Source organism: Lepus europaeus, chromosome 16, assembly GCF_033115175.1.
Source record: "Lepus europaeus isolate LE1 chromosome 16, mLepTim1.pri, whole genome shotgun sequence".
NCBI lineage: Eukaryota > Metazoa > Chordata > Mammalia > Lagomorpha > Leporidae > Lepus > Lepus europaeus.
Window position 1 is genome coordinate 87,177,986 of NC_084842.1, and position 10,909 is coordinate 87,188,894.

General features: G+C 63.1%; 1 protein-coding gene across 1 annotated transcript; it reads right to left on the reverse strand.

Moving 5' to 3' along the window:
• Positions 1-2,468: 2,468 nt before the first annotated feature.
• On the reverse strand, positions 2,469-6,146 carry CYTL1 (cytokine like 1). Its single transcript, XM_062213234.1, has 4 exons — positions 5,991-6,146; positions 4,266-4,310; positions 3,999-4,127; positions 2,469-2,972 (listed from the first exon to the last, which is right to left on the reverse strand). The coding sequence occupies exons 1-4, from the start codon at positions 6,144-6,146 to the stop codon at positions 2,883-2,885; spliced, it is 420 nt and encodes a 139-aa protein (XP_062069218.1). The 3' UTR covers positions 2,469-2,882.
• Between the last annotated feature and the right edge of the window lie 4,763 nt (positions 6,147-10,909).

The window sequence follows — 10,909 nt, forward strand, 5'->3', positions numbered from 1 at the left end:
AGAGACCCTGCCACAGGCAACACCTCTTACCTCTGACCCCGCTGACCCCGACACCTGACAGGCTCATGCCTGCCCCAGCACCTGGGTCCCCACCAGCCGTGCTGCGCCCCCTGCCCCGCCCCCAATCAGGTCCCGCGTCCTTGTCCGAAGGCCATGTCCTCCGAGGGTCCTTTTTTCTGCTCCTCCCTCTGCTGTCTAGATCTTTGGGGAGCCAAGAGGAGGGATTCTGTACTTTTCACCTCTGTGCTTGATGGTTTATCATAAGCACTCACTGAATGCGGAAGTGAACAAAGGCCTGAAATGCATCAAGCCGGCTCCACTTTGCTTGGGCCACATGGAAGCAGCCAGGGCCGGCTGAGCCACCAGAGACCGGTGCTGGAGTCTGGAACCCTCTGCCATTGCTCCCGGGCCCTCTGGGGAGTCAGCTCCCTGTGCACCTGTTTCCCGGAAGTCAGGGTTGGCCTCGCGGTCCGGAGGGGCAGAGGTCCTGGTGAGGGCGCGCAGGAGAGTCCCTGGCTGAGTGTTATTTCTTGAAAGGTTGTTCTTGGTTGATGGTGTCTCCCACAAAGAGGCGTGGGTGTCCTAACCCCCTGTAGCTGTGTCTGCGAACTGATCTGAAAATGGGGTCTATACGGAGGCTACGGAGTTCAGACAGGGGCAGCTCACGGGCCCCAGTCCAGTACCCGGTGCCCTTGGAAGAGGACATTTGGGGACCTGGGGTTGAGGCACATGGGTAAAACCGCCACCTGCAACACCAGCATCCCATGTGGGTGCCAGTTCGCATCCTGGCTGCTCCACTTCCGATCCAGCTCCCTGCTAATGCGCCTGGGAAAGCAGCGGAAGACGGCCCAAGTGCTTGGGCCCCTGCATCCATGTGGGAGACCTAGAAGCAGCTCCTGGCTCCTGGCTTCAGCCTTGCCCAGCCCTGGCCATTGCGGCCACTTTGGGAGTGAACCAGCAGATGGGTCTGTCTGTCTCTCCTTCTGTTTCTCTGCCTTTCCTTTGGGACGGGGACACCGGGAGCACCTGTGCTTGGTGGGGACAGGGATTGAAGCCGTGCGTGGAAATGCCCAGGGAAGCCAAGCAAGGGCGCAGGAGGCGTCCTGCCCCGACCTCAGAACCGCGGCAGCACGCATCTTTCCCTTCACGGCGGCCAGCTCGTGGTGCTAGGTTATGGCAGCTCTTGGGGACGGATCAGCGACCCTGTGCACCTGGGCTCCCAGGCGGAGGGCAGAGGCCTAGGGAGTCACTGTAGGAAGGCACCTGAGACGTCTGAGGCCTGGACACCCAGGGGGACACACACGGCCTGTGGGACACCCAGGGGGACACGCCTCACCCAAGGACACCCAGGGAGACACACACGGCCTGTGGGGCACCCAGGGGGACACGCCTCACCCAGGGATACCCAGGGACACACATCTCACCTGTGGGACACCCAGGGGACACGCCTCACCCAGGGATACCCAGGGACACACATCTCACCTGTGGGGCACCCAGGGGGACACGCCTCACCCAGGGACACCCAGTGGGACACGTCTCACCTGTGGGGCACCCAGGGAGACACGGCTCACCTGTGGGACACCCAGGGGGACACGGCTCACCTGTGGGACACCCAGGGGGACACACCTCACCCAGGGACACCCAGGGGGACACGGCTCACCTGTGGGATACCCAGGGGGACACACCTCACCCAGGGACACCCAGGGGGACACGGCTCACCTGTGGGACACCCAGGGGGACATGCCTCACCCAGGGACACCCAGTGGGACACGCCTCACCTGTGACTCCTGGGAGGACACACCTCACCCAGGGACACCCAGTGGGACATGGCTCACCTGTGGGTCACCCAGGGGGACACGCCTCACCTGTGAGACTCCTGGGAGAACACGCCTCACCCAGGTGAGCAGGAGGGAGTCAGACACAGGAGGCTCTGGGATACATGTGGGACTGAACAAGCTCCCAGTGCGACATCTTCTGCAGTCAGTAGCCAAGACTTTATGCTGGGTTCATCAATGACTTCAACCAGCAGGTTTCCCCTGCAGGGCACCCACAGGGGTGCTGGGAAGAGCCCGAGTGCTGGGGTCTCACAGCCTTGGGCCCCAGCCCCCAGCCCCCGATGACCAGCTGTGAGCTTGGTTAGTTCAGTCCACCGAGCCTCAGCATCCCAATTCTCCCGACTGCAGGTGCGCTGAGCCGATGCTGTGGCACCTGCAGGGCACTGCCCTGCCTATGGACCCAGTGCAATCTGTGCCCCACACCTACGCCCCAAAGGTACACTCCATCCCCAGGGCCAATCGGGGCATCTCCCAGTGTCCCAAGAGCAGCCTTCACCCTGGTGGAATGAGGCAGACGCCCGAGAGCCACCTGAGTGCAATGGAAAGAAAAGCACGCCCCACTCTAAGAACACGAGGATTCAGGGGCGTGTGACACCCACCCCGCACAGACGCTGGCAGGCTCGAGCTGGCTGCTGTGACCTTACTCTTTATTCGGCTGTCATCGCCTTCCCAGGGAAGAGCGCTTCCTGCCAGTACTGCAGAAGACCCTTGCAAATACAGCCACGAAGCAATTAACAACTTCTTTACACACGGCTGGCAGGCAGGCGGGGGGCGAGCGCGTGGCACGAGGCGGGAGGCAGGAGGCCGGTCGGTGAGCAGTCCGCATGAGCTGCTGTCACGCAAGGGCTGCTGGGGGACCCATCTCTCCCCGTGGCCCAAATCCGTGTGCCTCGGGACCTCACCCTCCCGGCGGGACACCCCCAGGCTCGGCTCTCGCTGGGCTCGAGGGGTTCCGCCTGCCAGCTTAGATGCACAGGGCGGGGACCGGAGCGGCCGGAGCCTCAGCCCCTGTGGTCTGGCGGCTGCTGTGGCTCAGTCCCCTTGGGGTCATTCTCTGGCGTGAAGCGCCGGCAGGTCTGTGGTCCCGGGGCTGGGGTGCTCCAAGGCACTGCAGTCATCCGACAGGAACACCAAATCCTGCAACAGACACGGTATGTGCCAGAACATTCCAGAAGGGGCCTGCAGGGCCCAGGAGCAAGCGGGGGACTCTCAGTCCCCTGCAGCTGTTCCCCTTGGTGTGAACCCCTCCCCCGCCCCGTCTCCCACAGTTCCCATGAGATCTGACGTTCCACTAGGAGCAGTCCTCAGGGAAATCCCTCACCCCCTGGTTGGCCAGAGGAATGGCCAATGAGAGGGAGAGGGAGAGAATGAATGAATGAGCCCATGACCAAGCAGCAGCTCTGCGGAGGGCGGGCAGGGCAGCGCCAGCTCCACCTTCAGACAGCTGTGTCCGGACCAGAGAGAACACCAATGACATCACCTTCCTGGTTGTCCCCAGCCCCACCCGGGGGCAGGGGGCACGAGGAGGGGATGCGTGCCCAAGACAGGAAGACTTCTGGCTAATCACGGACACTCGTAGGAGGCTGACAGAGCCAGGCATGGCGCCGGGAGGCCCGAGCAGCCTCCCCACCAGCCTCTCAGGGCCAGGGAGTCCTGCAGTGGCCGGCCCTCGGAGGGGCTCACTCCCATCGCCTTTCCCACGATCTCAGGAGCCGGGCACTAGCATGTCCCACGTCCACGAGTGGAGGCGCTGCTGCTTGCAGGTGTGCGGTCACCCCTGCCGGTGGGAAGAGCAGGGGTGGGGGCGGGAAGAGGCAGGCACAGCTCAGGGCTGTGCAGTGCTGCAGTCAGTGCCTGGGGACCACAGGATGGCCACCCACGCCACCACGGCGCTGGTCTTCAGTCCCTGCCCGGCTCCCACCAGGACCCTCCCATCCCTCAGCGCACCTGAGGGGCCCAGTGCCAGAGCGCTGCCTCCCACCTGCCCCACGCAGCCGCCTTCAGGGTCTGTCTTGGGGGTCCTGGGCCACTGCCCCCCACCCCGCGCCTTGTCCCAAATCCCCTTCCCTTCTCGAGGGTGACTGTGGGTGGGGAAGAGTCTGGAGGACCAGAAGCATCTCCCAATTCATCCCGCTCCTCCCCAGGTGCGGGGCGCCCACGTACCCTCCTGCAGAACGAGTTCATGAGGGTGTACAGCTTCCGCACTTGGTCCTTCAGGGCGTCCACCCGGGCCATGTGCCAGCACTGGGGTGAGGCCACGAAGTCTCGCAGCTTGGCCAGCACGCAGTAATTCTGAGGGTGCACAGGGGGTGTTGGAGAAGCCAGAGGGAGGGGAGCCCCGCGTTGCCTCTCCCCGCCTCTGAACCTCACGTCGGGAGCATGGGCTCAGCCCCACCCTGCCTCCCCCGGGGGCGGGCAGCGCCCTCTTACGTGGATGTCCAGGTACAACGCAGGCAAGTACTTCACACACGGCTCCTGGGAATGAATGCAGATGGCTGTGTGTCCAGCGGGGACACTGCAGCTGGACACACTCCCCAGCTCCCCGCCAGTGACACTGTGGCTGGTCACACACTCCCCGGCCCCCAGCCAGCCCTCCCGCCCGCAGGCCAGTCCTGGTGCTAGGACACACACAGCATCTCTGCATCTATGTCAGTTCCCCGCCGGAATGAGCAACTGCTTTGCTGCAACTGGATGTTCAGAGCACAGCTTCTTCTTCTTCTTCTTCTTTTTGTAAGATCTATTTATTTATTTGAAAGACAGAATTACAGAGAAAGAGAGAGAGAGAGAGAGAGAGAGAGAGAGGAGAGGTCTTCCATCCAGTAGTCCACTCCCCAAATGGCTGCAACAGCCAGAACTGGGGCGATGCAAAGCCAGGAACCCAAACTTCTTCCGGGTCTCCCACGTGGGTGCAGGGGCCCAAGCACTCAGGCCATCCAGCGCTGCTTTCCCAGGTGCATTAGCAGGGAGCTGGATCGGAAGTGGAGCAGCCGGGTCTCAAATTGGCACCCATATGGGATGTCGGCCCTGCAGGTGGTGGCTTTACCTGCTACGCCACAGTGCCAGCCACATCACTGGCTGCATATGAGGGAACTTTTTACTACATACACACATGCAGACAAACATAAATATCTCCAAACTGTTCTCTAAGAGCAGCGCAGAAGTCGTCAGATCGGTACGGTGCTGGGCGAGCACCCAGGTGTAAAGCAGTTTTGTAACCCGTTGGCCCACAACAGTCCCGAACCAGCAGCTCCCGGGTGCACCCACAGCAGCCCGGCTCGGCCAGGCTGAGCCCGGGAGGCCAGAGCTCCATCCACGCCTCCCGGGGGGGGGGGGGGTGACAGGGTTCCCACTGCCTGAGCCGTCATCTGTCGCATTTGCACCCCCATGCACACACACAAGCACACACGTGAGCCCACGCGAGAGCACACGCAGAGTGCGGAATGTCGGAGCAGTCACCTGGAGGGGCTAGGATTACAAGAGATCGTTACTTTCTGCTTTGTTCTTTGCGCAGTCTCCGACCATCCTAGGTGAGCGCATCACTTTTACAATGAGAAAACACGACGACGTGTTAGCTAACTTTCAAACAGCAAGTGCAGAGCTGGTGTAAAGCCAGCGTCTGATCATGGACCAGCGCGAAGAGCCACTTGGGAACCTTCCCAGACACGCGACTTGTTCCTGTCCGGGACCGGAAGTCAGAGGTCTGCACGCTCCCCAGCAGCCCCCCAGGACGCCCCTCTCACTGAGAGCAGTGAGCAGCCGCTGACCTCACGGTGCCTGTTTTAGCTCCCAGAGTCCTCAGAGTGGCCAGGGGCTGCTCTTACTGTCACCCACGTTACAGGGAGGGAAACTGAGGCACGGGGCTGAGCCATCTGCCCAGGTGAGGGGCGGCGCTGGTCCTGGAGCCCAAGAACTTGGAAGCTCTGGGTCCTACAGGGACCTGGCTCCATCCCCTCCCTCCCTCCCTCCCTCTTTTTCTCTGATAGTTCTACCAAGTTACAAGCAAAACTAGGGATCAGTAAGCACCCCCCCACCCCCCCACTGGCGCAATATTTAATAGGAGAGAAACGCGCAAACACCCCCATCTGTGGGCCTCGCCTTCCCTGTCCTCGGCCCAGGAGTGGCCAGAGCCCTGGGGGGAGCCGGGCGGGCACTCACCGAGGGCTCCTCGGCCTGCAGGCTCTGGAAGTCTCGGGTGAGCTCGCGGCTGAGCGCCCGCAGGCGGGAGTAGCAGGTGGGCGGCGCGGGCGCGGCGGGCGGCGGCCCGGCCAGCAGCAGCAGCAGCAGCAGCAGGGGCAGCGGCCAGCGCGTCATGGTGCCAGCGCCTCGCCGGCCCCGCGGCCGCCCGCGCCTTTAAGGAGGTGTTCAGGCCGGCGCCACGCCCCCACTTCCTGTGGGGCCCAGCCAGGGCCCAGGGCCAGCGAGGCGGGAGGGGTTGGGGGATGGAGAGGAGGGGCGGGCCGAGGCAGCGGGAAGAGCTTCCTCATGGCTGGGACATCCCCAGACCACGCCCCAGGGCCGAGGCTGGGCTGGGAGCTGGGCTCCTGGGGCGGTGCCAGGGCTCTGCCCCGCCCCTGATGGGGGGGGACACCTGGGTTGACCCCGGGTCTTGGGTAGTGGGGTTACAGTTTTGTGGTTTATGGAGCATTGCAAGAGGAGCCAGTGTGGAGGCAGCCAAGGGTCCCAGCACAGGGAGGTGGACTGGAGCGCTGATCACCTGGATTCCACAAGCAAGCACTGTGTGTAAAAATGAACCACGGCACCCGTGTCGCAGCATGTGGCATGTAGGTTAAGCCACTGCCCGCGAAACCGGCATCCCGTGTCAGAGTCCCGGCTGCTCCACTTCCCATCCAGTTCCCTGCTAACGTGCCCGGGAAAACAGCAGAAGATGACCCACGTGCTTGGGTCCCGCACTCACGTGGGAGACCTGGAAGAAGCTTCTGGCTCCTGGCTTTGGCCTGGCCCAGCCCTGTTGAGGCCATTTGGGGAGTGAACCAGTAGAACCAGTAGATGGAAGACATTCTCTCTCTCTCTCTCTCTCTCTTCCTCTCTCTACCCCCCTCTGTCTATCTCTATCACTCTGCCTTTCAAATAAATGAATCTTTTTTTTTTAACCATTTTTAAATAAGAGAAAAACTAGCCAATTTGTTGCAGGAGGGACAGGGATTGGAAATGACCAAAGCCGAGGCAGCCAGGATGGAACAGTGCTGTGGCCATGGGGTCAGGCACCCCAGCTGTCAACGCCCACCAACCACCCCCACAACAGGCAGTGAGGCTGGGGAGGGGGCCATGCCACTTACGCTCTCCTGCCACGGGCTCACGCTGCCCCGAGGTGAGCCGAGGTGAGCAGGTGCAGGAGCGTGGCCCTGGTGCTCCCTGGGAAGGGGGCTGCTTGGGGCTGTGTCTCCACCTGCACGCCTGTCACATCTCCATGTGGATGCCCCTGTGCTAACCAGCGCTGCTGCCTTCTGCTGTGGCTAGGGCCAGGCTCGCCCCGGTGCCTGAAATGGGGATCACGAGAGCCCGCATCTCAGGAGAAGAGGAGCAAACAGCCCGGGCGAGGCTCGTGCTGGGAACATTGGGAGCTTCCCAGAGGTAGGAGCCCATGCCCCAACCCTGCGGTGACCCTGTGAGGAAATGGTCCCATTCTCCAGATGGGAACACTGAGTCTGGGAGAGTTCCAGTGACTTCTGTGACGTTCCAAAGCCCATAGGTCCACACACCAGCCTCCTTCCGTTCTCCCAGCCCACAGCGCGGGATGGGAGGGGAGCAGCCCTCTTGCAGTCCGAGACCAGCCTGGGTCCTTGGGCTAGCGTGATCAGGGAGCAAGCCGGGAGGCAGCAGGAGGAGTCTCCCGGGACGGCGAGTCTTGCTTGCACACTAGCGGCTGTCACAAATGCCACGGCCTGCCCAGAGAGCCAGCAGGCGAGGAAACTCGATCTCGGGGCATAGGCACTGGGGAGGGGCGGTGGAGCTGGGAAGGCAGAGGGGACTGGGTGAGCTGAGCGTGCACAGAGCAGCACAGCCGAGACCACAGGGACCACGGAGACCACGGGGACCACAGGGAGCATGGGGACCATGGAGACCACGGGGACCACAGGGAGCACGAGGACCATGGAGACCACAGGGACCATGGGGACCACAGGGACCACGGGGACCATGGAGACCACGGGGACCACGGGGAGCACGAGGACCATGGAGACCACAGGGACCACTGGGACCACGGAGACCACGGGGACCACAGGGAGCACGGAGACCACAGGGACCACTGGGACCACAGAGACCACGGAGACCCCGGGGACCATGGGGACCACAGGGAGCACGAGGACCATGGAGACCACAGGGACCATGGAGACCACGGGGACCACAGGGAGCACGAGGACCATGGAGACCACGGGGACCACGGGGACCACAGGGAGCACAGAGACCATGGGGACCACGGGGACCACAAGGACCACGGAGACCACGGGGACAACGGAGACCACAGGGAGCACAGAGACCATGGGGACCACGGGGACCACGAGGACCACGGAGACCACGGGGACCACGGAGACCACGGGGACCACGGGCGAGGGGCGCAGAGCGTGGGGGCCTGCCACGGGCAGGGCTGTAGGCCTGCTCCCGCCTCTCCCCGCCTTGGTCCCTTCTCTGTACGTAAACAGGGAACTCGCACCCCCCAGGCGCCGGCTGCGATCCTGGCCGCTCCCGCCGTTTTGTTTGTCTGCTTTCGGGTGTCCTGGGCAGGGACCTGAGACGCACCTTCCTGTTTTGTCCGCAGTGAGTTCTCCAAAGACCTCCTGCCAAGGTGGCCCGGCCGGGCGCCCGGCAGCCTGTGTGCACTCAGCACCCTCGGGGGTGTTTTCCTGTGGTCAACAAAACCTCAGCAGTGCGGTGCCGGGGGCGTGGCCCTCGCTGGCCCCAGCCAGGGACTCCCAGACGGCTTTGCAATGTCCCAAGGCTTAGGAAAAACAAGCCCAAGCATTCAACAAGTCCCTGCACCGTTTAGATCCAGGAGACAACGCTGGGCTGGGGAACAGGTGCTGCGTGTGAGCTGGACGTGGGGATGAGTGTGCGGCTGGGAGCTCCGACCTGTCCCACCCGGGGCCACCTTGGCATGTCGCTGGGCTTCCGGGCGGATGAGCACAGAGCTCCAGGTGCTTCTGCTGACCGCTGTGAGTGAGCGGCCTTGGTGCTGACAGAGACGCAGTGGATGTCGGCCCCCGAGGAGTCAAGTCCAGAGTCAGACAGCCGTGCACAGGGCCGAGCCCAAGGGAAACCTGGCATCTAACTGGGGAGACCAGGAAGTTCCCCAGACGGGAGGGAGCCTTGGGGCGATTCCTCAGGGCAGTAGAGAGGGGGGAGATGAAGAGGGGCAGGCATCGGGGCGTGGGAATCCAGCTGTGCTGTCGCCCGCAGCCGCCCCTGCGTCCTGAGCGAGACCCCTGACTGGACGGTGCACTGCCTGTCCCCTTCCCCGAGCGCACCGTCCTCCAGGACCAGGGCTGGCCGGTTTCGTCTCATCCGGCCGGCTCCGGGCGCCCAGCGGGGCAGTGCCGACGCTCGGTGAGGCGCACCCGGCTGACTTGGCACTGCTCTCAGAAGCTGAGACACCGAAGCCGGTTAGAAAGCCACACAGCCCATCCCAGGGCAGCTTCCTCGCTCAGCTCCGCCTCCCGTCCCTGCCCCCATGCTGGGTGCTGTGGGTCCCTGGTGGCCAGCAGAGACCTGCACGTGTGTTCTCCTTGAGATGTCCCCTGACCATTGCCCTCGTGGCCCCTTCCTGGCCCTGGTCCACGGCGTCTTGTGCAGCAACAGGCTGCTCCGATGTTAAAAGCCCTGGTGGGACATTTCCTGCAGCCTTGGTCGGCCTTTGGCTTCCCCCACAGTGTCTCCTGCGTGCCTTCACGTCTTAGGTGAGGCGGGGAGCCCACCACGGCACGGCAACCCGCTATGCAGGCGGGCAGACCTGCCAGGGCCAGCGAGCACACAGCTGGCTCCGCGCCACACCCGTCATTCAGCAGCCGGGGATCCCTGGATCGAGGGGCTGCCGCGGGCCTGGCGCTGAGAGGGGGGAGGGGGAAAGGGAAGGAAGGTAGCTAGCGTGACTGAGCACACGGGGAAGCCCCGATCGAGTGAGGGCTGAGAGCTGAAACATGCATCTCGGAAGTGGGGTGGCAGGAAGGGGTGTGTGTGTGTGTGAGAGAGAGAGAGAGAGGGAGACTGCAAGATTGTAAAATGCGATGCTGCTGGTTTTGAAGAGCAGGGAAGAGGCCACGAGCGGAGGAATCCAGGAGGCTCAGAGAAGCTGGAAGTTGAAGATTCTCTCTTGGGGCCTCCAAAGAGGACCCAGCTCTGCCAGCCTCTGCACTTTAGCCCAGGGAGAACCATGTGGGACTCCCAGCCTCCAGGACTACAAGATCCTGAGTCTATGTTGCTGCTGTTTGCAAAGATTTATTTATTTATTTGAAAGGCAAAGTTAGAGAGAGAGAGAGAGAGAGAGAGAGAGATCTTCCACCTGCTGGTTCACTCCCCAAATGGCCACAACTGCCAGGGCTGGGCCAGGCCAAAGCCAGGAGCCAGGAGCTTCCTCTGGGTCTCCCACACAGGCTCAGGGGCCCAAGCACTTGGGCCACCTTCTGCTGCTTTCCCAGGGAGCTGGATGGGAAGTGGAGCGGCCGAGACTTGAACTTCGGCGCTCCCACGGGGTGGCGGCATTGCAGGCGATGACAGGCTACTGCGCCCCAGCGCCGGCCCCTTCAGACTTGCTTTAAGCCGCTGGCTGGGGTTGTACAGTGGTGCTGGGAAGCCAGCTCGCCACCTCTCTGGGGCTCAGGAGAGCAGACGCCGAGGCTGAGGGAAGTGTGGAGTGAACTAGGCCAACCTGCTGCGTGGCCAGGTGGCCTCGCAGCCTGCAGTCAGGAGCTGACCCGGCTGCTCACATGCCTCCCCCTCCACCGGAGCTCCCTGCCCCAAGGCTGCCCGGCACCGGCAGGGGCCCAGCATCCGGCTTCTACTGAGTGGAAGCCACTGCCCTTTCGTGCACCCTGCTGGGCATCCCAGACGGAACACAGCCCTCC